This window comes from Lathyrus oleraceus, chromosome 3, assembly GCF_024323335.1.
Source record: "Lathyrus oleraceus cultivar Zhongwan6 chromosome 3, CAAS_Psat_ZW6_1.0, whole genome shotgun sequence".
Taxonomy (NCBI): domain Eukaryota; kingdom Viridiplantae; phylum Streptophyta; class Magnoliopsida; order Fabales; family Fabaceae; genus Lathyrus; species Lathyrus oleraceus.
In genome coordinates, this window is record NC_066581.1 from 204656759 (window position 1) to 204680720 (window position 23962).

A 23962-nucleotide genomic window follows, 5' to 3' on the forward strand; every position below is an offset into this window, starting at 1 on the left:
GATAGCACTAGCCATTTCTTTTAGGGTACGATTATTCCTTTCAACAGTACCATTTTGATGAGGTGTGATGGGAGCAAAAAACTCTTGAGTAATCCCCTTAATATTTCATAATGTAAATAACTTTAAGTTCTCAAATTACTTGCCATGATCACTTCGAATGCGAATGATCATGCCAATTTCTTCTCTTTTTTCACGACATAAGCGATGACATTGACCCTCAAATACAATAAATGTATCAGACTTCTCATGAATGAAATCATCACAAGTGTATCTGAAGTAATCATCAACACAGACAAAGACATGCCACTTTCCTTCAAGACTCTTAACTTTCATGGGTCCCATGAGATCCATATGAAGTAGCTCAAGCACACGTGTAGTGGTAAGATGTTGAACCTTGTTATGTGACATCTTGGTTTGATTTCCTACATGAAAATCACAACATATTTTACCTTATTCGATCTTGAGATCGGGTAAGCTAATAATAACCTTCTCAACAACAATCTTTATGATGTTTATAAGATTTAAGTGCCAAAGTTTTCTGTGCCACAACTTAATTTCTTATTTATTTTTAAATTAAACAAGACTGGGGCTGACTTTATAAAAAGATGACAACATGTAGTAGTTGTTTGTAGATCCTAATCCTTTCATTAGTTGAGTATGTTGTTTATCTATGATAGTGAATTTAACACTATTGAACTTGAAACATAAATCTTAATCGCAAATTTGATTGATGCTAATAAGATTAGCAGTAAACACCTTAACTAATAAAAACATCATTAAGGAAAGAAAGACCATGATAGTCTAAATTCCCTTTTTCCAAAATAATTTCCTTGAGCACCATCACCAAACTTAACATAATTTTTGAAATAAGGTTTGATGTCTTTCAAATAGTTTATTTATCCAGTCATGTGTCTAAAGTATCAAATATCAAAGTAGCAATCTTCACTGGAAGATATCTTGAGAGAGGTACATGCAATATGAACAAAAATATTAGGATTGGAATGCCAACATTGTTGATGATGCGAATCGTACTTAACCTTCCACCGAGGATACAAATGTTTGTGATGTGGTTGTATACCATACAATTTTTAGCAGTAAGGTCGTTTTTGACCACATCAACCACAATAGTGACATACTTAAGTGGGTATGGTATAAAATTTTGAGCATTGATCAAGATGTTTAGTAGGTTGTTGTGACTTGTAACCAAACATTGTGAATTATGTTTTATGAATTGGTGTAACAAACATAGTCTTTGATTTGGACGATTCACCAGTATATCCAATTCCCTTAATATCTTTTGATGATTTTCCCACACCTAGAATTTCATCAAGGCTCCAGTTCTAGAATTAAATATGTGAACATACTTAGTCACACAATCATGTTTAGAAATGAGATGTCCAACTTCTTCCTTCAAATCTAAGATAGTTAACATGCGACGAGTTTTGTCTTAAAGAAGTGCTTCAATCATTTCCTTATGCTTTCAAACAACTTGTGGTTCTTGAATCCATTTAAGATACAAAGTCTTGTATACTTCAAAAAGAGCATCATCAAATTGATTATCGCCACTAGTATCTCCATTATCATCATACAACTCAAAATTTTAACTTTCTCTGATGTGAGTAGTGATGTTATGAACTGTTTGCTTGATCATATTCGCTCACTTCATCTGACTCATCATCGGAGAAATTATTCCCATATCTTCTATCAAATCTTCTCATGACCTTGCTAAAACGTTTAGCAAACATGTCAATGGATTTAGTGAAATTTTCATCAGCATCATATTCTAATGAGTCCTCACAATCTCTAATATCCACTTTGAACACCCTTACTATTTTTCTCGGATTTGTCATCAATGGACATCTTAAAAGTGAGAAGGAACCAATTAGTTCATTAACTTTCATCATGGAAAACTTTCGTGGTTCTTCAATAGCTATAACCTTCATGTAAAACCTCTTGGGAAGGGATCTTAGATTTTTTCTTAGAAGTTTCTCATCAAACATCTTTCAACAAGAGCCAAGGAATTGTTAGTAATATCACAAAGGCGAAAATTGAGTTCACACTACTACACAATGGTCCTTTCACCATAATTCTAAAAGGGTTACCATCACGGGTGATCAACCATGGTAAGCTAAGGCGTGGTAGTATGTGTTAGCTTTACCACCACAAACTGACAACCATTGTAAAAACCTAGTAGTGTGTTACCTATCACCATAGTTGTGTAAAACAATCGTAGTAAAATATGGCGTGTTACCCAACACTAGAATTTTGAGTAATTTCTACATTTCACTACGGTTATGGTTAACAACCAAAGTGAAAGACTTAATATACAAATTTTCACTACGATTATAACTTGCAATCGTTGTGAAATGTATACTTGAGTTTATTATAAATTATGTGGAATACTTATCAACAACAAAAAACTTTTATAAAAAACAACATAGAACTTTTATCAACAACAACATACCTTAAACAACATTGAACTTTTATCATCAACAACATAACTTAAACAACATAGAACTTTTATCAACAATAACATATCTTAAACAACATACAACATAACTTAACAACATACAACTTTTATCATCAACAACATAACTCATAACACAACATACAACATAGCTCAACAAAAACAAAATCATCAACAACTTATAAATTTTATCATTAACAACATAGCCAAAAAAACATTAACATATCCTAGAAAAACATAAAAAATATCACATCTCATAACAAAAAGGGAGAAAACTTCTATGTACTTGAAATATGAAGAGGAAGTGAAAGAAATGAGTTTGTGTAACACATTTTCTTAATCCATAAGAGTTGAAGAAGATATGTTGGAGTTTTGTGTAAAATTTGTAAGAATAAAACGTGAGAGAGTGTTAAGTTTTTGTTAAGAGAGTCGTTATTCTGTTATTAAAGAGCAAAATTTTGCTTAAATATAAGTTATACTTTTTACCACAGTTGTTAAAAATGACTATGATTAAATGTAAGTTCACTTCACAACGCTTGCTATTCTAGACCGTGATGAAAGATATTTTAATATAAAAGTTATGATACGCCCAGTTTGCAACAACAAAAAATGTTGGTGTTGAGATTCGAAGCCTGTATGCCTTTACCTGAAGTGAAATATCTTTTGGTAAAAGAAAAAAAATGCAGACGCCTAAATAAGAGCTCTTACTTTGGTTGACTTAATAGCCGATGTAATATCATGTTACGCTAGGTGTATTTTGTAGCAGCGTCATAAATATTTCCGTCCTCATGCATCTTCAAGTTTTAAAATTTTATGGTAAGGAGTTGAAGTCTTAACATACGAACTTTTGATGTCCCTTCATGTTCAACTTCAAGGATTTCCCAAGCCTACTTAGCACTAATACAAGTATTAAGGATTCTGAAGACATTTTCGTCGACTTCGTTATAAATAGCATTAAGAGCACGATAGTTCCCAAGCACAAAAGTTCGTTGTATGTTTTATATTTTATATTTTATTAAAAATACTTTTACCAACATCTTCTTACAAAAATTAAGCTGATCTCACCTGATCAGGAGGGCCTTCCAAGGTCTTGGTGAATGGGCCGGAGAATGAAATGAGAGGGGGGTGTACCTGCAAGGTGCTCCAATGCTTAAGTCAGAAAAGGTACAGAATGAGGTTATCAGAGTGTGAGTTAGAATACCTGCCCCTTTGCCATGAAAGGGGTATTTATAGTGAGCCCCCAGCGCTGGGCCAAGGCTCCTAATGGGCTGGATTAGCTAGGCCCAAGGAGGAGCTGCCAGGGGACGCGTAAGAAGCGTTAAGACCTAGACCAAGGTCTGCCCCCTGGTCCAACTGCCCCTATCCCTAAGGAGACAATATAGGGGAGTTGGGTGACGTGGTGAGTGAGATGCCGTTATGGCTCTGCCCGACACAACTTAGGTGTCCGCGATGTGGGTTGACGGGGAGCGGATGGAGATCGTATGAGGAGGGTCCGCTCGTTGTCCGACACGTGTTTAAGGGGCCGGGGAGACGTTCGTCGGGCGGACGGTCGTCCACCTGACGTGTCCTCGTGGTCGTGTGGACATGGCCGTTTGGATGTGGGCTTGGCGAGCATTGGGCCGTGCCGTGCCTAGGGTCATGGCCCAGTCCAGAACAGGAGCCCCCCAAGTCGAGTCTCTGAGCCAGAGAGATGACTTATGTTTCAACTGAGGGTTCCCCGAGACGATGGGGAAGCTTGAGCGTTAGACAGGTGAGGTCGTAACAGACCTATTCATGACCGACCCTTTCTTCGGGAATGTCGGGGACGGAGGTGATCGGTTGGTCTGCACCTTCCTTGTAGCAAACGCGGGTATGACGCGGGGAGGTGGCGTCTTGGTGAGTCGAGGAGACGGATAGGTGCTCGGGTCGTTTCAGCTTCTTATCTTTGATAGACGTGTCTCAGAATTAGTGGGGTCGCTTCGTTTCGTGTGCAAAGACGGCGTAGGCAGGCTAGGCAATGATGACCTAGCGTGTTGGTCCACGTGCCAAGCCCTATAAAAAAGGGGTTGAATAACTTCATTTCCACTTTTTTCGCTCACACGTTCACCGGAGTTCTCCACATTCTCTCTCGTTTGCTCGCTCTACCGTCTGGACCGCCGTCTCCGCCCGTCCTCCTATCTGAACCACCGTACCCCTTTCAACTCAACTATGTCAGGTATGATTTTCCACCGTGACCCACTGTTTTTCCTTGTTGTTTTCTGTCAAACGCATGCTATTTTTGTAGAAATGTGGTTAGGTTTAACTTAGGAACAGTGTAGTGGACTGTAGGTGTATATTAGATGGTAGAAAATAGGGTTGGGATCATACTGTACCGGGCATAAACTTCATATGCCGGGCAATACTCGCATAGGCTGTATGAAGTTTATGCCGGTCTCCATAGAATGTGCGCGCCACCGAGTTGAGCACGGTTAGTGTCCGTCGCCGCTACGCCCTTTCACTTGACCTGCGGTGGAAGGGTGGATTTGATATGACGTCGAATTCACTCTTTCTGTCTGCGTTTCAGGTGCTACCGGGCGCTTACGACCGAGGAAGGAAGATTCTGGGTCCTCCACCGAAGACGCGACAATCGCTCGTCTCCCTGACGGGAGTGTCCGAGATGGTACCGAACACGCCTCCTCTTCCGGGCAGGTCGACTTCGCATGGGTTGCGGACGAGCCCTTGGAGGAGGGATCAGACTTCTGTGACGAGGCCATCGTTGCTTACGCTATGGTCGAGACCATAAGCCGGGAAGATCCACCAAACTGGTATTGCTGCGCCCCCAGGGAAGAAGACCGCATTTGTCATCATTTCCCGGGGAAGCAGTTCACCATGTATGAATTTGCTTTCCGTGAGGCGGGGATCAGACTGCCCTTCAATTCCTTCCAGATGTCGGTCTTCAAGTGGCTCCGGCTGGCGCCGTCCCAACTACATCCTAATGCTCTCGCATTTATGCGGGCATTCGAGTTAGTTTGCCAGTTCCTCGGCATTGGTTGCACGCGGGCTCTCTTCTTCCACGTTTTCCATCTCCAGAGGTCCGGTTCCCGTGGTCGCCACAGTTGGGTTTCTTTCAAGCAGCCCGTGCGTCTGTTCAAGACGTACGAGGATTCTGTTCGCCATTTCAAAAACCGGTGGTACGTGGTGATGCCGATTACCCGGGCTGCCCTTCACTCTCTATACTACTATCAGCGGAAACCCAACGGGGAGGAGACGCTGATGTCGAAGATACCGCTGAGGTGGCAGCGTGATCATTTCGATCTCTCCACGGCGCATTACCGGGTCAAGTATGCGATGCTCGGCGAGGAGGATAGGCTCGCGTACAAGAAGCTGGTCGATTACGTGCAGAGCTTCAGCTTGGGGTTCTGGGCGAATCGACAGGGCGTGCCTTACCTGGATGAGGCCGGGGAGCTAATCACCGAGGCGCGTTATATCAATACGAAGGCTCTGCTCGAGTGTGATACCGAGGAGGAAGCTCTGGCGTTATTGAGTAGGCAGACTTTGTTTAGCTTTTTATTTCTGTTTATGACTTCGCTCGCTAATGTTGGTGTGTAATTTATTTGCAGGTGCCATGCCCAATGCTCGTGATCGGGTGCTGAAGCTAGCGAATCAGGTCGGCGCTCCTGACCGGGTGCCCAAGAAAAAGAAGAAAACTGTGGCCCGTCCCTTGGAGACTGCTGGCGATGTCGGGGCTAGTCCCTCGCAGGCGGCGAGCGTGATTCCTTCCTCTCCTCCTCGATCTAACCCGATCAACATTCCTGATAGCAGTCCGTCGCCAGCGGCTTCTCCCCTCCATAAACGGAAGCGTCCGGCTGGGGCCCTTACCAGGTCGTCTCCAGGAAGTTCGCATGGACCGGGCAGCTATCTTCTACCTCCCTGCTATGTGGAACGGTCGTTCTTCAAGGCCGAGGAGTCGATTGCTGTGCCTGCGCCTGAGGCCAAGGCTATTCTGGACCAGGATGTTGCTGCCCGGAGGAAAGATCTGGCCAGGGATATTGCTGCTGTTATCCGGGTGATGGAGACGGCCATGGTTTTGACCGACACTTCGGTCTCCACCGCCTCGCTGGAGGATGCCCTTTTGCAGGTTCGGACGGAGAAGGAAAGACTATCTCAAGATCTGTCGGACTACAAAGAAGAGCATCAGCTGCAGGAAGGGCTGAGCCAGAAGCTGGAGGAGGTGGAAAAGGAGAGGGACCAGTTGAAGGCTGCTAAGGCGAGCTTGGAAGAGCAGGTGGTCGACCATCAGAAGCTGACCGAGGACAACGCTTGCCTACGGGCTCAGGTTGAGTTTCTCGAGGGAAAGGTCCGTCCTCTGGCAGATGAGACCGAGGAGGAACGCGCCCTTGGTTCGCGCGGTGAGCTGCTAGGGCATATTCGGACTCTCAACCAAGATCTCGTGGCCTGCTTCAAAGAGGGTCTCGACAATGCTGTCGAGCAGCTCGGGCTTCTGAACCCTGAGTTGGTGACAGTAGGGTCGGCCTATAACTGTTGCGTCCGGGACGGTGAGATTATCTGCCCGTTTGAAGCGGAGGAGGAGCTGGGGGGAGAAGAAGAAGAAGAGGATGAAGAGGTGCTCCGAGCGGAGTCTTAGTTTATTTGTTTTTCTTTGATTTTAGTTATCATGGCCTGCGTGCCTTATATATTTGGCCTTCGGGCGTTGTAATATGGCCTTCGGGCGTACTTGGCTTCGGCCGCTCTTATCGTTTTTAATGCATGAATATTTACGTTATCATTCATTGTGCTCGTTTGTGTTTGATACTTGTTTGTATGAATTCGTACTCTGCTCGACTTTGATAATCTCCTCGGTTTAGGGAACCGACGAAGTGTCGGGCTTTGTGCCCGTGGGTATCGAGGCCCGGGTCCGTTGTTCGAACCCTGGTCCCGAGGCTTGGGCCCTCCCATCGCGAGCTGGGTGCCCTGCCAGTCCTGGTACTTCGACGTTGAGTCTTGGTCAAGATCCCAACCGTCGGGGAGGGTTGTGTCTGTCATGTGACCCCGGATCGTTCCCGGGTCTCGTGGTTCCTCCCTGGGGTTTTGGGGACGAAGAGCGTGGTCGTACCTGCCACGTCTCCCCGTGGTGTATTTAGCTGTAATATTGTCTAAGTTTTTCTGCGTTCCATGGTCGAGCGAGTCGTTCTCCTTGTAGGTTTTCCAGGTAATAGGCCCCGTTGCTCGTTTTGTCGCGGACGCGGTAAGGGCCTTCCCAGTTGGCCGCCAGTTTGCCCTCTCTCGGGTTTTTCTGGTTTCTTCTGAGGACCAGGGTGCCGACCTGGAACTCTCTTTTTATGACTTTCGCGTCATGGCGTAGTGCTATTTTTTGTTTGAGGGTTGTTTCCCTGAGAGCTGCTTCGGAACGTATCTCCTCGACTAGGTCGAGCTCGGCTCTAAGGGTTTCATCGTTCATTTCCTCGTCTAGGGGCTCCTCCGTCCTCCTCGTTGGCGCCCGTATCTCCACCGGGATGACTGCCTCGGTGCCGTAAGTTAGTCGGAACGGGGTTTCCCCGGTGGTAGAATGTGGTGTCGTGCGGTAGGCCCATAGCACGCTATGTAGCTCCTCGACCCATGCCCTCTTTGCCTCACCGAGTCTGCGTTTGAGGCCACGTAAGATTACCCTATTGGCCGCCTCTGCTTGCCCGTTCGTCTGCGGATGCTCGACAGACGTGAAATGCTGTGTGGTGCCCAGGCTGGCGATGAAGTCCTGGAATCCTCCGTCCGTGAATTGTGTCCCGTTGTCTGTGACAAGTGCCTGGGGTATACCGAACCGAGCGAGGATGTTGCGTTTGAAGAACCGGAGAATGTTCTGCGGGGTTATTTTAGCCAGTGCCTCCGCCTCGATCCACTTGGTGAAGTAATCCACCCCGACGATGAGGTATTTATTCTGATATGATCCGGTGACGAAGGGTCCGAGGATGTCCATGCCCCACCACGCGAAGGGCCATGGGGAAGACAGTGATTTGAGGTCGTTCGGGGGTGCGAGGTGAATGTCGGCATGTCGTTGGCATTTGTCACATCTTTTGACGTGCTCTTTCGAATCGTTTTGCATGGTCGGCCAGTAGTAGCCTGCTCGAAGGGCTTTTCGTGCGAGCGATCGCCCGCCGAGGTGTTGAGCGTTAATTCCCCGGTGTATCTCTCCAAGTATGTCGGGGACTTTCTCTTCCTCGACGCATTTGAGTAGTGGGATGGAGAATCCTCTCCGGTAGAGTTTGCCTTCGAGGAGTACGTACGAGCATGCGCGTCGTTTGACAGTGGTCGCCTCTTTCGGGTCAGCCGGGAGTTCGTCTCGTGTGAGGTAATTGTAGATGGGTGTCATCCAACAGTGGGCATCTCCAATAGCGTTGACCTCGAGTGGAGGCGGTAGTTTGTCGATGCTGGGCCGAGGGAGAATTTCTTGGATTACTGATTTATTCCCACCCTTTTTCCTCGTGCTGGCTAGTTTCGAGAGAACGTCTGCCCGTGTGTTGTGCTCGCGGGGTATGTGTTGAACTTCCCATTTTTCAAATCTATCAAGTTTTTCTTTGACGAGGGACAAGTACTCGAGGAGGTTGTCGTTCTTGGCTCGGTATTCTCCTCGCACTTGTGAGGCCACGAGCTGGGAGTCGGTGGATATTTTTACCTCTTTTGCTCCCAGGTCCTCGGCTAACCTCAGGCCTGCGAGGAAGGCTTCGTATTCGGCTTGGTTGTTTGATGTTGGGAACGCTAGCGCTAATGATACCTCTATCAGGATCCCTTCTTCATTTTCGAGGATGATCCCGGCCCCGCTGCCTGATGTGCTAGAGGCGCCATCGACGAAGATCGTCCATTTGTGGGCGCTTTCTGCTGGAGTCGGGCAGTGGGTCATCTCCGCGACGAAGTCGGCCAGTGCCTGAGCTTTCAAGGCTTTCCTACTTTCGTATTGTATGTCGAATTCGGAGAGTTCTAGTGACCACTTGAGCATCCTCCCGGCCATATCCGGGCGCCCGAGCAGCTGTTTGATTGGCTGGTCGGTCCTCACCTTTATCGTGTGTGCGAGGAAGTAATATCGTAGTCTCCTCGCTGTGTTGACGAGGGCCAGGGCGACCTTTTCGATTTGCTGATATCGGAGCTCGGGACCTTGGAGTGCTTTACTCGTAAAATAGATGGGCTTTTGTCCTTCGTCGGTTTCTCTTATTAGAACGGCGCTGACGGCCTCGGTTGCCACGGATAGGTATAAGTATAGGGTTTCCTTTTCTGATGGCCGTGATAAGACCGGGGGTTGGGACAGAACCTTCTTTAGATGGAGTAGCGCTTGCTCGCATTCATCGGTCCAGTCGAAGGTAGCCTCTTTGCGAAGGAGTCTGAAGAATGGCAATGCGTGCTGGGCGGACTTGGCGATGAAACGGGAGAGTGAGGCGAGCACTCCATTGAGTGACTGGATCGATTTTTTGGTTTTCGGGGTCGGAAACTCCGAGAATGCCCGGCATTTGTCGGGGTTGGCCTCGATCCCTCTTTCGGTGAGATAGAAACCGAGGAACTTGCCTGCCCGGACTCCGAATGTGCATTTTTCGGGGTTGAACCTCATTTTACACTGTCTCGCCTGCTCGAATACCTTCGCAAGGTGCCGAGCATGGGCTATCTCCTCGTGTGATTTGACGATCATGTCGTCCATGTACACTTCGAGCATGTCCCCTATTTCGTCCTTGAAGACTTTGTTCATCATGCGTTGGTATGTAGCGCCAGCGTTCTTGAGCCCGAACGGCATCACGTTGTAATAGTAATTGCCCGTTGGGGTCATGAACGCTGTGTGTTTCTTGTCTGCGGGCGACATAGGGATCTGGTTGTATCCACTATATGCGTCCATGAAGGACAAGAGTTTAAAACCTGCAGAGTTGTCAACGAGCGAGTCTATATTAGGGAGGGGGAAAGCATCTTTCGGGCAAGCCCTATTAAGATCAGTATAATCAACACACATACGCCATTTTCCATTATTTTTCTTAACGAGGACTACATTAGAGAGCCAGGTTGTGTACTGGGCTTCAGAAATAAAATTTGCCTCTAAGAGGTCTTTTACAGCTCGCTCGGCAGCCTCTGCCTTTTCGGGCGATTGCTTGCGTCTACGCTGTGCTATGGGCTTGGCTGCCCGGTCTAAAGCTAGCTTATGACACGCGATCTCGGGGTCCAGCCCGGGCATTTCTGCGGCATTCCACGCGAAGAGGTCGGAGTTCTCTTTGAGGCATGCTACTAGCTCTTCTCTTGTTTCCTCGGGTAGTCCCTTACCTATCTTCACCGTCTTTTCCGGATCGTCCCCAAGAGGAATGAGTTCGAACTCCCCGTCGGGAATTGGTCGGACCGGGTGTTCGAGAGAGGGTTCCTTGGGGAACCTCCCCTCTTCGGTCTCGTCCCCAAGAGGAATGAGTTCGAACTCCCCGTCGGGAATTGGTCGGACCGGGTGTTCGAGAGAGGGTTCCTTGGGGAACCTCCCCTCTTCGGTCTCGTCCAGCCCGATGCGACAGTCGAGGTCGATGGCGTTGACTCCTCGGGCAGGATCCTCGGTCTTGAGTTTTTTGTTGTTGCAGTTGCTCTTCGTGCTGACTACGGCCTGTCCTTTTACTGCGGCGTCGTAGCATCGCCGGGCTGCTTCGATGTCTCCATGGACGGTGACCACGCGTCCCAATTTGGTGTAGTATTTCATCTTCAGGTGGACGGTGGATGGGACCGCGGTGAGTTCGGCCAGTGTCGGGCGTCCAAAGATGCAATTGTAGAGAGACGGACAGTCTACGACCAGGAATTGGATTTTGACTTCCCTGGCCGTTTCTTGTTCGCCGAAAGTGACGAGGAGCTCAACATATCCCCACGGTCTGGTTGTTGCTCCGTTGAATCCTTGGAGATCTGATCCGACGTAGGGGGCTAAGTTGGTCTTGTCTAGCTTCAGGGTCTTGAAGAGGTGGACGTACATGATATCCACTGAGCTGCCTTGGTCGACCAGGATGCGTCGTACGTCGAATTGGGCCATCTTTGCCCTTATCAATAGTGGGATGCCCGAGTTCGGGGACCCGCCCGGGAGTTCCTCCAGGAAGAAGGATATTGGGTTGGATTTTCCCCGGTATTTTGTCAATGTCGCTTTCTGCTCGGGGGCAGTCAGTAGGAGTTCGTCGAACTTACGTTTGACGGAGAGGGCCGCGGATTCCCCGTTAGTTCCTCCTCCTGATATCACCAGTGTGGTAGGGAAGTTTTCCCAGGGGCTGAGTGCAGTGATCTTGCCCTCGGGCAGGGGTTCGGGGAGGAAGAAATCTTCCGGTCGTGACACGCAGAGGGCCACTGGATAGGGAGAGTTGTCAGGGGGTGTGTCTTCCCGGGGTCTCTTCTTCTCTGGCTCGTCGTGTCTGGGAGCTTCGTTCTTCCTCGTGTACTGCTTCAGGTGCCCCTCTTGGATTAAAATTTCTATCGCATCCTTCAGGTGGACGCAGTCTTCGGTCACGTGCCCGTGACTTCTGTGGAACCGGCAGTACTTTGATTTGTCGGTGTAGGGCTTTGGTGCAGACGGTTTTGGGAACCTGACCCTGCCCTGCTTAAATTCAGAGTTGATACATTCTGCGAGGATACGCTCTCGAGGAGCTGTCAGTAAGGTGTACTCGCTATATCTGCCCGCGGGGCCTCTTCCTTCCCGGAGCTCGCGAGGTCTTTCTTCTCTTCGTTTGTCTCCGTTGCGACGGGAAATGCTCGCGTCCTCGCGTTTCGAGTGGTCGGTTTCCCCAGCGTTACGTCCGCTGCGGGCATTGTGTGCCACCTGCTTTTCCTCGTATCTGATGTAGGCCTGGGCTTTATGCAGGAGCTCGTTTAAGGTGCGGGGAGGCTCGATCCCTACGGCTCTGCTAAGTTCACTGCCGGGCAGGAGGCCTCTCTCGAGGAGATACTTCTTCATGTGCTCGGTGGTATCTACCTCGACAGCTTCCTGGTTGAATCGCTCGATGTATGAGCGCAGTGTTTCATTCTTCTTCTGCACTATGGCTTCAAGGGTCGCCTCAGTCTTGGGGTGACGACGGGAAGCTGTAAAGTGCCTGGTGAACATGGACCTCATGACTCTCCATGACGTAATGGACTCAGGGGCCAAGCTTTTGTACCAAGCCATGGCCCCTTTCCTGAGGGTCGTTGAGAACAGTCGGCATTTGAGGTGCCCGGTTATATCATTGCGGTAGTCGAGCATCGCGTTGACGTTGTCGACGTGATCGTCGGGATCGGTAGTCCCGTCGTACACAGCTAGATTTGGTGGTTTCTCCATGCCTTTGGGGAGCGGGGCTTCCATTATTGCCCGAGACAGGGGGCAATGCAAATCTTCCTCGTCGCTCCTTAGGGGAGACAGTTCGTTGTTGTCGGGGCTGCGTCCGCGCCTTGGTGATGTTCCCGCTCGACCACCGTCACGACGGGCGCGGGCCCTGCTGACGTGGGGTTCTGGAGAGCGACGTCCTCGCTTCTTCGTTGGCTCCGAACGTTGTTGCATCCTACTCCCCGGCTGGGGTCGGGCCTCTCGTCGTTCGGCTTCGAGGGCCATGATTCGTTCGTGTTGCTGGTGGAGCATAGAACCGGCCTGATTGAGGGCATGCACCATGGCAATCATTACGGCGTCTCCTTCAACGGGAACGGGAATGGGATGAAATGTCTCTGCCCCTAAATTGCGGGCGTGAGAGGCATCCCCGTTGTTTTGGGGCTCTGGAGACGGGGTGGACGGATGACCGTCCCGAGCGTCCGTTTCATGGGATGGCGGGCCGTCGTTTATATTGTGGTCGACGAGGGGACGGCTGTGATCGCTGTGTTGTTCTCCGGCCATGTTGGAAGGACAGAAATAAATGAGCTTTTGATCCTCGTTTGATGAAGATGGGGATAGCTGTTCCCACAGACGGCGCCACTGATCTCACCTGATCAGGAGGGCCTTCCAAGGTCTTGGTGAATGGGCCGGAGAATGAAATGAGAGGGGGGTGTACCTGCAAGGTGCTCCAATGCTTAAGTCAGAAAAGGTACAGAATGAGGTTATCAGAGTGTGAGTTAGAATACCTGCCCCTTTGCCATGAAAGGGGTATTTATAGTGAGCCCCCAGCGCTGGGCCAAGGCTCCTAATGGGCTGGATTAGCTAGGCCCAAGGAGGAGCTGCCAGGGGACGCGTAAGAAGCGTTAAGACCTAGACCAAGGTCTGCCCCCTGGTCCAACTGCCCCTATCCCTAAGGAGACAATATAGGGGAGTTGGGTGACGTGGTGAGTGAGATGCCGTTATGGCTCTGCCCGACACAACTTAGGTGTCCGCGATGTGGGTTGACGGGGAGCGGATGGAGATCGTATGAGGAGGGTCCGCTCGTTGTCCGACACGTGTTTAAGGGGCCGGGGAGACGTTCGTCGGGCGGACGGTCGTCCACCTGACGTGTCCTCGTGGTCGTGTGGACATGGCCGTTTGGACGTGGGCTTGGCGAGCATTGGGCCGTGCCGTGCCTAGGGTCATGGCCCAGTCCAGAACATAAGCAATCATTTGTAATAACATATAAAGTAAGTTAATGATAAGACAAAACATATATAAATTTAAAATTATGTTTTTAAAGATTTTATGTTAATCAAGATGACATAAACATCATTATTGAATATTAAAACATAACCGAAATTATAATTTTTTTAAAAATCATATCTTAAAAATATATTTTTAAATTATTTAAAATAGCTTCAAACTTCAAATAATTTTTTTTTATAAAATAATAAAATTAAAAAAGAAACTGAAACAAGTCCATTAAAGTATATAGTACAATAATGCACAATAATTTAAGTTTATCATTCCAACTTGGCAATTCCATGACATCATAACAATCAGACGTCTAGACAAAATTATTTACTTACCATTTTTTTGGACGGCTGCTGTGAAAGATAGCTATTTTTATATAATTTACTCATTGATTGCTATATAAAGTATATAACCAGAACTTCAAAAACAATTAATATACGGATTGGATCGCACACATCCTATCAAACGCCGCATTCCACGTGTAACAATCTAAGACACATTATGCCTAAAACTTGCTCGATATTTCCCATCAAACTGCTATAAATACCCATTTCTCGCTTTCTCTACAATTCCACACTTCTCATATTCAAATCAACTAGTAATAGTAATATCATTGAAACCAACCTCTGAATTCCCAGTTTCGTGCTTCTGTGTTGTGTTTAATAGAAGGAGAGCATTCCCTTCTGGAGTGCACTTCTCGTGTTCGATCATTTGCTTCTTCACATTCTCCACTTTTTTCTCTGTAAGTTCCGTTCTCTTTCTACTACTGTTTCTTACTTTTTAAGTCGGTTTTCGTTTTTGGAGTAGTTTTGGTTATGATTTTTTGTTGTTGTTTGCTATGATTGATGATACAGTGATCAAGTTTTTGAAAGATGACGGTGACACCTAAAATCTCTGTTAACGATGGAAACTTGGTTGTTCATGGCAAGACTATACTTAAAGGAGTTCCAGAAAATGTTGTGCTTACTCCAGGTTCTGGCAACGGTCTTCTTACCGGCGGTGCGTTCATCGGTGCAACTGCTTCCAATTCCAAAAGCCTACATGTTTTCCCGATCGGAATCTTAGAGTAAGTTCTTCTCGCTTTCACAAATCACAACCTCAAGTTAATTGTTGCATTGTTGCGGAGCCAAATTTAATGAGACTCTTGCACTTTACTTGCAGGGGGCTTCGGTTTGTGTGTTGCTTCCGGTTCAAGTTATGGTGGATGACACAGAGAATGGGAACTTGTGGGAGGGATATTCCTCTTGAGACTCAGTTTATGCTTATAGAGAGCAAAGACAGTGAAGGGGAAGAGGGAAATTCTCCGGTTATTTACACTGTTTTGCTTCCTCTATTGGAAGGCCCGTTTCGATCTGTTCTACAAGGAAATGAGAAAAGCGAGATCGAGATTTGCTTTGAGAGTGGTCAGTAACTAACTCTTTATCATGTGAAAAACGGTTTGGTTTGGTGTAAAAGCATGAAATTAAATTTATAATTTGGTCATGTTTACTGTTAATTCAGTTTCTTCCGGTCTGCCAAAAATTATGGGGTGGAGCGGTCAATAATGCAATTAGAATTGGGGCTGGATAATCCTCAATCAATTGAATCGAACAAATGGAGTTTATAGCTTTGGAGAAAATATATATATAAGGTGGTATCCCAAACAAACTCCTTTTGGTATGTGATTTGGTTTTGCAGGTGATCATGCTGTTGAGACTAATCAAGGCCTTCACATGGTTTACATGCATGCTGGCACCAACCCTTTTGAAGTCATCAACCAAGCTGTCAAGTAAGACATTTGTCTCCCATTACTTTTGACTTGTTAGGACATAGGATTGAGTTATTGATTTTATTTATTGGTATTTGTAGAAGAGCTTATAGAAATAACTTATAACCTGTTTCTTAAACTGTTTTAAACTTATTTTCAGTAGCTCTTCAAGATAGCTAATGAAAACAACTTATAGCTTATATGAAAACAATTCAACTTTATTTTCTTGTTATAGAGATAGCATAATGGTCATAGATTGGCAGAAGTTGATCCATATAGCCGATCCCACTTAGCGGGATAAGGTTTGGTTGTTGTGTTGTATGATAAGGGTTAGGGCCCCCTCAACTAGCACAAGAGGGGGCACTTGACAGACCAATAAAAAGTGTTTATGATAGGAGTTTAACTTAGTTGTTTATACAAACATGGCCTTTGTCTTGTGTTTTCCCCTAAATTCTTGTACTAGTGCCCCCTTAATTGTTTGAACAGACGGAACATCATGTTATGTGGCCTTGTTTGCATTACAATAGATAGAACATGTTCTTCATTTGGTGAATATTAGAATTAGAATATGTATATTGACGATTGTTTTAACTGATTCCTTTTTCTGTTTTATCTATTTAGGGCTGTGGAAAAGCACATGCAAACATTTCATCATCGTGAGAAGAAAAGGGTAAGACCCTCTTCCTTGAATTATTATTAATGAATGTACAAATTCGCAGAGTTAGTATCATATGGATCTTTTAACCTTGTTCTGTGGGTTTTATTTATGCAGCTGCCATCTTTTCTTGACATGTTTGGTTGGTGCACATGGGATGCTTTCTATACTGATGTAACAGCTGAGGGCGTTGAACAAGGCCTGAAAAGGTAGTTTTTGTATATTATGTTTGTTTCATTTCATATGGATGAAGTAAAGGTGAGTTTTAGGATGAACTAAAGAATGCAATTCATTTTTTGTAACTACAGTCTATCAGAGGGAGGTACACCTCCGCGGTTTCTCATCATAGATGATGGCTGGCAACAGATTGAAAGTAAAGCAAAGGATCCTGGCTGTGTTGTGCAAGAAGGAGCACAGTAAGAGTCTTTCGTTTTGTTATTCTCTTTTCTTGTCTATTACTATATGGTTTTAAAATATTTTTTCTTTTATAACTAATCCTAGTAAAGTACTTGCAATTGATACGTTGGAATTGTTATTATTATTGCAGGTTTGCTACTATGTTGACTGGTATTAAAGAGAATGCAAAATTTCAAAAGAATAAAAATGAAGAGCACAGCGAACCGACATCGGGTCTTAAACATCTTGTTGACGGAGTGAAGAAACATCACAATGTCAAGTATGGTCCTAGTTCCTTAAAATTTGTAAATATTTTATGCAGGGCATTCTCTTTTCTGTATTAAAGAGACATTGTTCGATAAGTAGCTCAACAGAGTTATTTATATGAAATCTTAATTAATTGGTTAATCTTTTGATGGACAGAAATGTTTATGTATGGCATGCACTAGCTGGTTATTGGGGTGGAGTGAAGCCAGCAGCAACTGGCATGGAACATTATGACACGGCTTTGGCATACCCGGTGCAATCGCCCGGAGTATTAGGAAACCAACCAGACATTGTCATGGACAGCTTGTCTGTACATGGCCTCGGTCTAGTACATCCAAAGAAGGTTTTCAACTTCTACAATGAGCTCCATGCTTATTTAGCTTCATGTGGAGTAGATGGAGTGAAGGTGGACGTGCAAAACATTATTGAAACCCTTGGCGCAGGACACGGTGGCCGAGTCTCACTTACCCGCAGCTATCATCATGCACTCGAGGCTTCCATTGCTCGTAACTTTTCCGACAATGGATGCATAGCGTGTATGTGTCATAACACTGATGGACTTTATAGTGCTAAGCAGACTGCTGTTGTGAGAGCCTCTGATGATTTTTACCCACGTGATCCTGCTTCCCACACGATCCATATTTCGTCTGTTGCATACAATTCACTTTTCCTTGGAGAGTTTATGCAACCAGATTGGGACATGTTCCACGTAAGTGAAACTGAATTGATCTTCAATTGTAATTCAGTTAGTACCTTCTTTTTTAGGTGTTAATTTTTCTTCATTTTAACAAAATATCTTTGTGATTTCAGAGTTTACATCCAGCAGCTGAGTATCATGCTGCAGCTCGTGCAATCGGTGGATGTCCAATTTATGTCAGGTACAGCGATATTATTATCCAATTGCAAACCCGTTATTTTTTACAAATACTTGAAATGGACATAGATTTAACTGATTTTTTTTCTTTTCTTTATATGATTTTACAGTGATAAGCCTGGCAACCACAATTTTGATCTTCTTAAGAAATTGGTTCTTTCTGATGGTTCAGTTCTCCGCGCTCAGTTGCCTGGCAGACCTACACGTGACTCTCTATTTGTTGATCCGGCGAGAGATAGGACTAGGTTTGTTTTTTACTTAACTCTTAATAATATATATTTCTTAGACATAAATTGAGGACTTGTTTATTAACTTGAGTTGTTATTTTCAGCCTGCTCAAAATATGGAACATGAACAAATGTACTGGAGTTGTTGGTGTATTTAACTGCCAAGGTGCTGGGTGGTGCAAGGTAGAGAAGAAAACCCGCATCCATGATATATCTCCTGGCACACTTACTAGCTCTGTTTGTGCCTCTGATGTTGATCTCATCAACCAAGTAGCTGGTGCTGAATGGCATGGGGAGACTATTGTTTATGCTTACAGATCAGGTACTATTAATTATGCACTATTAATTTAACATATGAATTCAAATAAGTCACAATCATCACCAAATACTCCTCTTTTCAGGCGAGGTGATCCGGCTACCGAAAGGTGTTTCAATTCCAGTGACACTAAAGGTTCTGGAGTTTGAACTTTTCCATTTCTGTCCAATCCAAGTAAGAGTTCACCATTAACTTATACAATATTTCATTGGTTTCTGGATTTTTTGTGCCTTTGATTTTGTTAAACTAACCGATGTAAACGTTTCATTTGACAGGAAATTTCATCCAGTATATCATTTGCAACAATAGGCCTAATGGATATGTTCAACACTGGAGGAGCTGTGGAAGAGGTCGAAATTCATAGAGAGACTGACAACAAACAAGAACTATTTGAAGGAGAGGCTGTATCGTCGGAACTGATAACTTCTCTAGGTCCTAACCGAACGACAACAGCAACTATTACTTTGAAAGTTAGAGGAAGTGGAAAGTTTGGAGTTTACTCCTCGCAGCGTCCAATAAAGTGCATGGTGGATGGGACTGAAACTGACTTCAACTATGACTCAGAAACTGGATTGACAACCTTCATCATCCCAGTTCCTCAAGAGGAGTTGTATAAATGGTTAATTGAGATTCAAGTTTAAGTTATCAACACTTGGCATTAAGTGAAATGTGTAGGGAGAAGGGTTGTCATAATAATAACTACACATTTGGTATTATGTAGCTAGCTGAGAGATGGGGAAAATGGGGTTGAGGGTTGTTATTGTAACATGTAATGTATGTAGCTGAGAGAGTTTCACGTCATGTCATTAGTAGGGGAGAGAAATGATGTTCTTCTCCCATGGATGTAGTATGTTTTGTTTTATCAAATAATATGTTTGAAATGTTTGAAAAGTTTAAGTGTGTTCTTCCTATTTTATCACAAAATGTTAGTAAAAGTAATGTAACAAAGAAAGAGAATAATAGGACGTATGATTCGAGGTTTTGATTGAAATGTGGCTAGAGTTGGAAACAAATAGGATATGTGAAAGTTTTTTCTTTTTAAGGATTTTGAAGGAAAAGGTTTTTGAAGAGGACTTATGATTCAAGTTTTTGATTGAAATGTGGTTAGAATTGGAAGCAAGTAGGATATGTGGATTTTTTTTAAGGGTTTTGAAGGTAAAGGTTTTGAAGATTTGTGTTTTTATTTAAAAATGTTTTTGATATTTGAAGTTTTGTACGCTATTAAAATAAGGTCCAAAGTATAGAAAAATTATGTCAAAACCGTCAACAAATTTAAAATCATTTTAGAATCATTTTGCATCTTGAAAAGATGAAACAACACCGTTAAAGTTGATTTTCTGCTCTTATATTCATATCGGTGTTGAAAAATCTTTACTGGATTAAATTGTTTATTTTTTTAAATAATATTTAAATACATTAAAATCACATATTTAAATATATTTTTAATAATATTCAGTTTTTTAAACACATTTAAAATCATACAAACTAAAATAATATTCAATTTAATTATTTAATTTTTCTAAATAATATTGAAACACATTTAAATATTTAATACATTCTATTTAATTATCTAATTTTTCTAATTAATATTGAAACACATTTAAATATTTAATACATTCTATTTAATTATTAAAATTTTCTAAATAATATTGAAACACATTTAAATATTAATATTTTTAAATAATATTCAAATACATTTAAATAAAAAAATTTGTATATCATGTTTTTAAAAAATAAATAATTTATTATTGTTGCTTTTTTATAGTGATGGTTCTTGAAACATTTTGAGAAAGAATGTTCAAATAAAAATTCAAACAAATTTAAATTAGAATTATTTTAAAATATTAAAAATCATAGAAAATTAAATATTATTAAATTATTTGAATGTTTTTTTTAATTTGTTTTTAAATGAATTTGAATATTATTTTTAAAAAATTAAATAACTAAATGTGGATGCTTTAATCATATTGATGACTCTTGAAATATTTTAATATAGAAATATTCAAATAAAAATCCATAAAAAATTAAACCACAAACCGTTTAAAAATATTAAAAAACTATATAAATTGAATATCATTAAATACAATTAAATATTTCATTGTGTTTATTTCTAAAAAATAATTATTTTAGTTTATTATTTAATGTTTTTGAACATTAATTAAATGTAATTTAAATATATATATACATTTTATTTGGCCATTCATTATCAAAATGTTTCAAAACAGTTATCCATATGTTAAAAAATAATCAGGTGTTTTAATAAATATATGGAACTTAATAAACAAAATCATTGTTGCTAAATTGGCAAGGCCATCTAATGTTCATAATCTTAAATTCCGTAGATCAAATTTTGATTATTATTATAGTTTAATGGTTGAAATTTATCTATTAAATATAAATAAATTCCACATCTAATATCCTTGTCGTGGCTTAACCTGGCTTTCCATATTAATTTGTTAAATAAATGCATGAAAAATATAGTGCTTACATATAGATACAAAAGAAAAAACATTATTTTTTTGAAATTAACCAACAAAATTAACAAATTGGAAGAGGAGAACCATTCCATTCTCCCAGGCATTGAAGAAGAGGATCAATGATTTTCCCCTGACACATAGCTGTGAACAATTTGTCACACTCCTCCCCTGGTGAAATAACCTTTTCTCCGGTTAACAAACTAGTTCCCAACTCTTCTCTCACAAACCTGTATAGTGGATAAGATCTGCATCCATTGATCTTGTTTGGAATTGTTGGATTTCCACTCTCATATTCAAATCTTGCACTTTCAACCTCTTTTGGCAATATGGCCTTCAACTCATCCTCAAAAGTTGCAATCTTTTGAAAGATTGATGTGTTCAAATTACTCTCACTTTCTCCATTTACTAATGCATGATCCACTAGCACTTGCCTTAGTTTTTGCATCAATGGATACGTAGCACTACAAGGATCATCAATATAGCCAAACACATGCTCCCTATCAACCACTCTCAACAAGTCCTTTTCACAAAACCTTGAAGGATGAAGCTCTCCATTGACACTAGTTGTAAGGGTCCTTTTCGCAACTTGGCCTACGATATTCTTAACTGCGTTTTTCAAATTCTCCTCCAAATGTCTCAAGTCAATTGCTTGACAAAGTGCAATCAAGAATGTGGAAGACATGAGTTGAAGAATCTCAATGGCTTCATATGTTTTCCTAGAAGAAATCAAACCCAAAGAGTTCACATCTTGGTTGTGTTGCTCAGCACTTTGAACATGAGTTGTGACCGGATTCGCAAGATATTGTAACTCGGAACAATAAGAAGCCATGGCAATTTCAGATCCTTTGAAACCATAATCCAAGCTAGGGTTTCTACTAGCAGAAAGATTTGAAGGCAGCCCATTATTGTAAAAATCGTTAACAAGTTCGGAGAATTGAGCAAACATGAGTTTACCAATTGATGCAAGAGCCAAACGTGTATTATCCATGGATACTCCAATAGGTGTTCCTTGAAAGTTTCCACCATGCAAAGCCTTGTTTCTTGAAACATCAATCAAAGGGTTATCATTAACAGAATTAATCTCCCTCTCAATTGACTTAGTAGAGAATCTAATCACTTCAATCAAAGGACCAAGCCATTGCGGTGAAGTTCTTAGCGCGTATCGATCTTGTTTTGGTTTCTGCAAAGGATCCATCTCATGCAATTTCTTATCTGCTTTTACATAAGCACTTCCATCCAAAATATGTTCCATAATAGCAGCAGCTTCAATTTGTCCAGGGTGGTGTTTCAACTTGTGTGTCAAATGATCAGTAAATTCAGGTTTTCCTTGCATAACTTCAGCGAAAATAGCGGAAAGGACTTCGGACAACACGGCCAGGATGTTAGCTTCAAATAGAACAATAGAAGCTAAACCAGAACCAACAGCAGTTCCATTAACAAGTGCAAGACCTTCTTTTGGTTGTAATTCAAAGAAATCAGCATTGATTTCAGCCATTTGAAAAGCTTCTTTTGCATTAAGTATCTCTCCGGAGGGTCCATGAGCTTTCGAATTCGGTCTTCCGGTTAGTAAACCAGCAATGTAAGATAAAGGGACTAAATCTCCTGAAGCTGTGATTGTACCTCGAAGCGGCAAACAAGGAGTAATATTGTTGTTAATAAGCTTGGTTATCGCTTCTAAGATCTCAAATCTAATGCCTGAATAGCCTTGGAGAAGTGTGTTGATTCGCACTAACATAGCGGCTCTTGTTGCTGTGTGCGGTAGTGTGTGGTTTGACTCAGTTCTATTTCCAAATATTCCAGCATTCAAAAATCTGAAAACAAGTATTAGGTAAAATAAGTTTGAGAATTTTTCAACATAGAAAACTACTTTGAATATGAAAATTCAGAATAGAAACCTACCTGATGAGTTCTTTCTGCAGAGCACCACCTTGTTTGGTGCGGCGATGTGAGGTTGCACCGAAACCGGTGGTGACACCATAACTGTCTGTGCCTTTATTCATACTCTCCATCACCCAGTCACTGCTGGCCTTAACACCGGCTCTTGCAGATTCCGACAACTCCACCTTCACGCCGTGGTCGTGTGCGGCAATGGCAGCCACCTGAGAAATCGTCAGCGTCTCGCCACCAAGACGTACCACCGGCTTCCGATACTCTTCCACCATACGTTTCACCTCATCCAGGTGACTTCCTTTCATTGTCTCCGCTGCCGCGCCCCAATTCAAAGGATCCGTGCTATTCACTTTCATGTTATTATTTATCGCATTTGTCAAGCAGAAAGAATCATAAGTTTGATTGTTGTTTTCTGTAATGGCTGCTGCTACTGCTTCCATCTTAGTTAGTTGATATACTAATGGTAGAGGTAGCTAGAATTTTGAGAGAATGGTAAGTGAAAATAAATGATTATGAAAGAAAGAATGAAAAAGAAGTTGCAGTAGTGAATTTCTTGAGATGTGAAGGTAGAGTTGTTGAGCTTTATATAGAGGTTTGTATTTGAGGTTATTGTATCTTGCATTGCATGTGTGTTTGGTGGGTAAAGAGAGACAAGTTGCACAAAGAGTAGAAAAAAATAAGTGGGTTTGTTGAAAATGAATTATGACCGTTTGATTACTAATTTCTCAGTATTGATCGGTTATGATCTTGCTAGTGGGATCTTGGTTGGTAGATATAGTATATAGGTAATAGGTGAATGGAAAATGGAATTTGACCAAAAGAAAAAAGAGGTAGTTGGTGAGAAAGATAGTGGAAACAACCGACGAGAGCTGGCGAGCCAATTGCATGCATGAATTGACCGTGAGTGATGATGATCACTCTCATATTCAACTCTGAAACTAGGTCAACCATCTACTTATATATACTTTTTAATATCTATTTGTTTAATGTGTCTCAATCTCAATATAGGTAAATGATTTATTCTTTTTTTGTGTGTATTATGATAAATTAATTCTTGTGATTATTATATTTTCTTGGTGATAATGGTCACATTTAAAAAATTATGAATGATGTACAATTGCATCACAGAGATATATTTCA

The 23962-nt window shown here is 42.8% G+C and overlaps 3 protein-coding genes across 3 annotated transcripts; 1 reads left to right on the top strand and 2 right to left on the bottom strand.

Annotated features, from left to right (window-relative positions):
* Positions 1 to 7562: 7562 nt before the first annotated feature.
* LOC127130433 (uncharacterized) lies at positions 7563 to 13259 on the bottom strand. Its single transcript, XM_051059441.1, has 2 exons — positions 8704 to 13259; positions 7563 to 8064 (listed from the first exon to the last, which is right to left on the bottom strand). Exons 1-2 carry the CDS (start codon positions 13257 to 13259, stop codon positions 7563 to 7565), a joined length of 5058 nt encoding a protein of 1685 aa, XP_050915398.1.
* Positions 13260 to 14471: 1212 nt separating this feature from the next.
* Positions 14472 to 19346, top strand: LOC127126311 (probable galactinol--sucrose galactosyltransferase 2). The gene is made up of 14 exons (XM_051055217.1): positions 14472 to 14715; positions 14828 to 15039; positions 15135 to 15376; positions 15651 to 15741; positions 16342 to 16390; positions 16493 to 16584; positions 16684 to 16791; positions 16923 to 17051; positions 17195 to 17747; positions 17849 to 17916; positions 18023 to 18157; positions 18244 to 18461; positions 18541 to 18629; positions 18731 to 19346. Exons 2-14 carry the CDS (start codon positions 14846 to 14848, stop codon positions 19094 to 19096), a joined length of 2334 nt encoding a protein of 777 aa, XP_050911174.1. The 5' UTR covers positions 14472 to 14715; positions 14828 to 14845; the 3' UTR covers positions 19097 to 19346.
* A 1535-nt stretch (positions 19347 to 20881) lies between these two features.
* LOC127126312 (phenylalanine ammonia-lyase 1-like) lies at positions 20882 to 23389 on the bottom strand. The gene is made up of 2 exons (XM_051055218.1): positions 22832 to 23389; positions 20882 to 22743 (listed from the first exon to the last, which is right to left on the bottom strand). The coding sequence occupies exons 1-2, from the start codon at positions 23260 to 23262 to the stop codon at positions 20994 to 20996; spliced, it is 2181 nt and encodes a 726-aa protein (XP_050911175.1). The 5' UTR covers positions 23263 to 23389; the 3' UTR covers positions 20882 to 20993.
* Between the last annotated feature and the right edge of the window lie 573 nt (positions 23390 to 23962).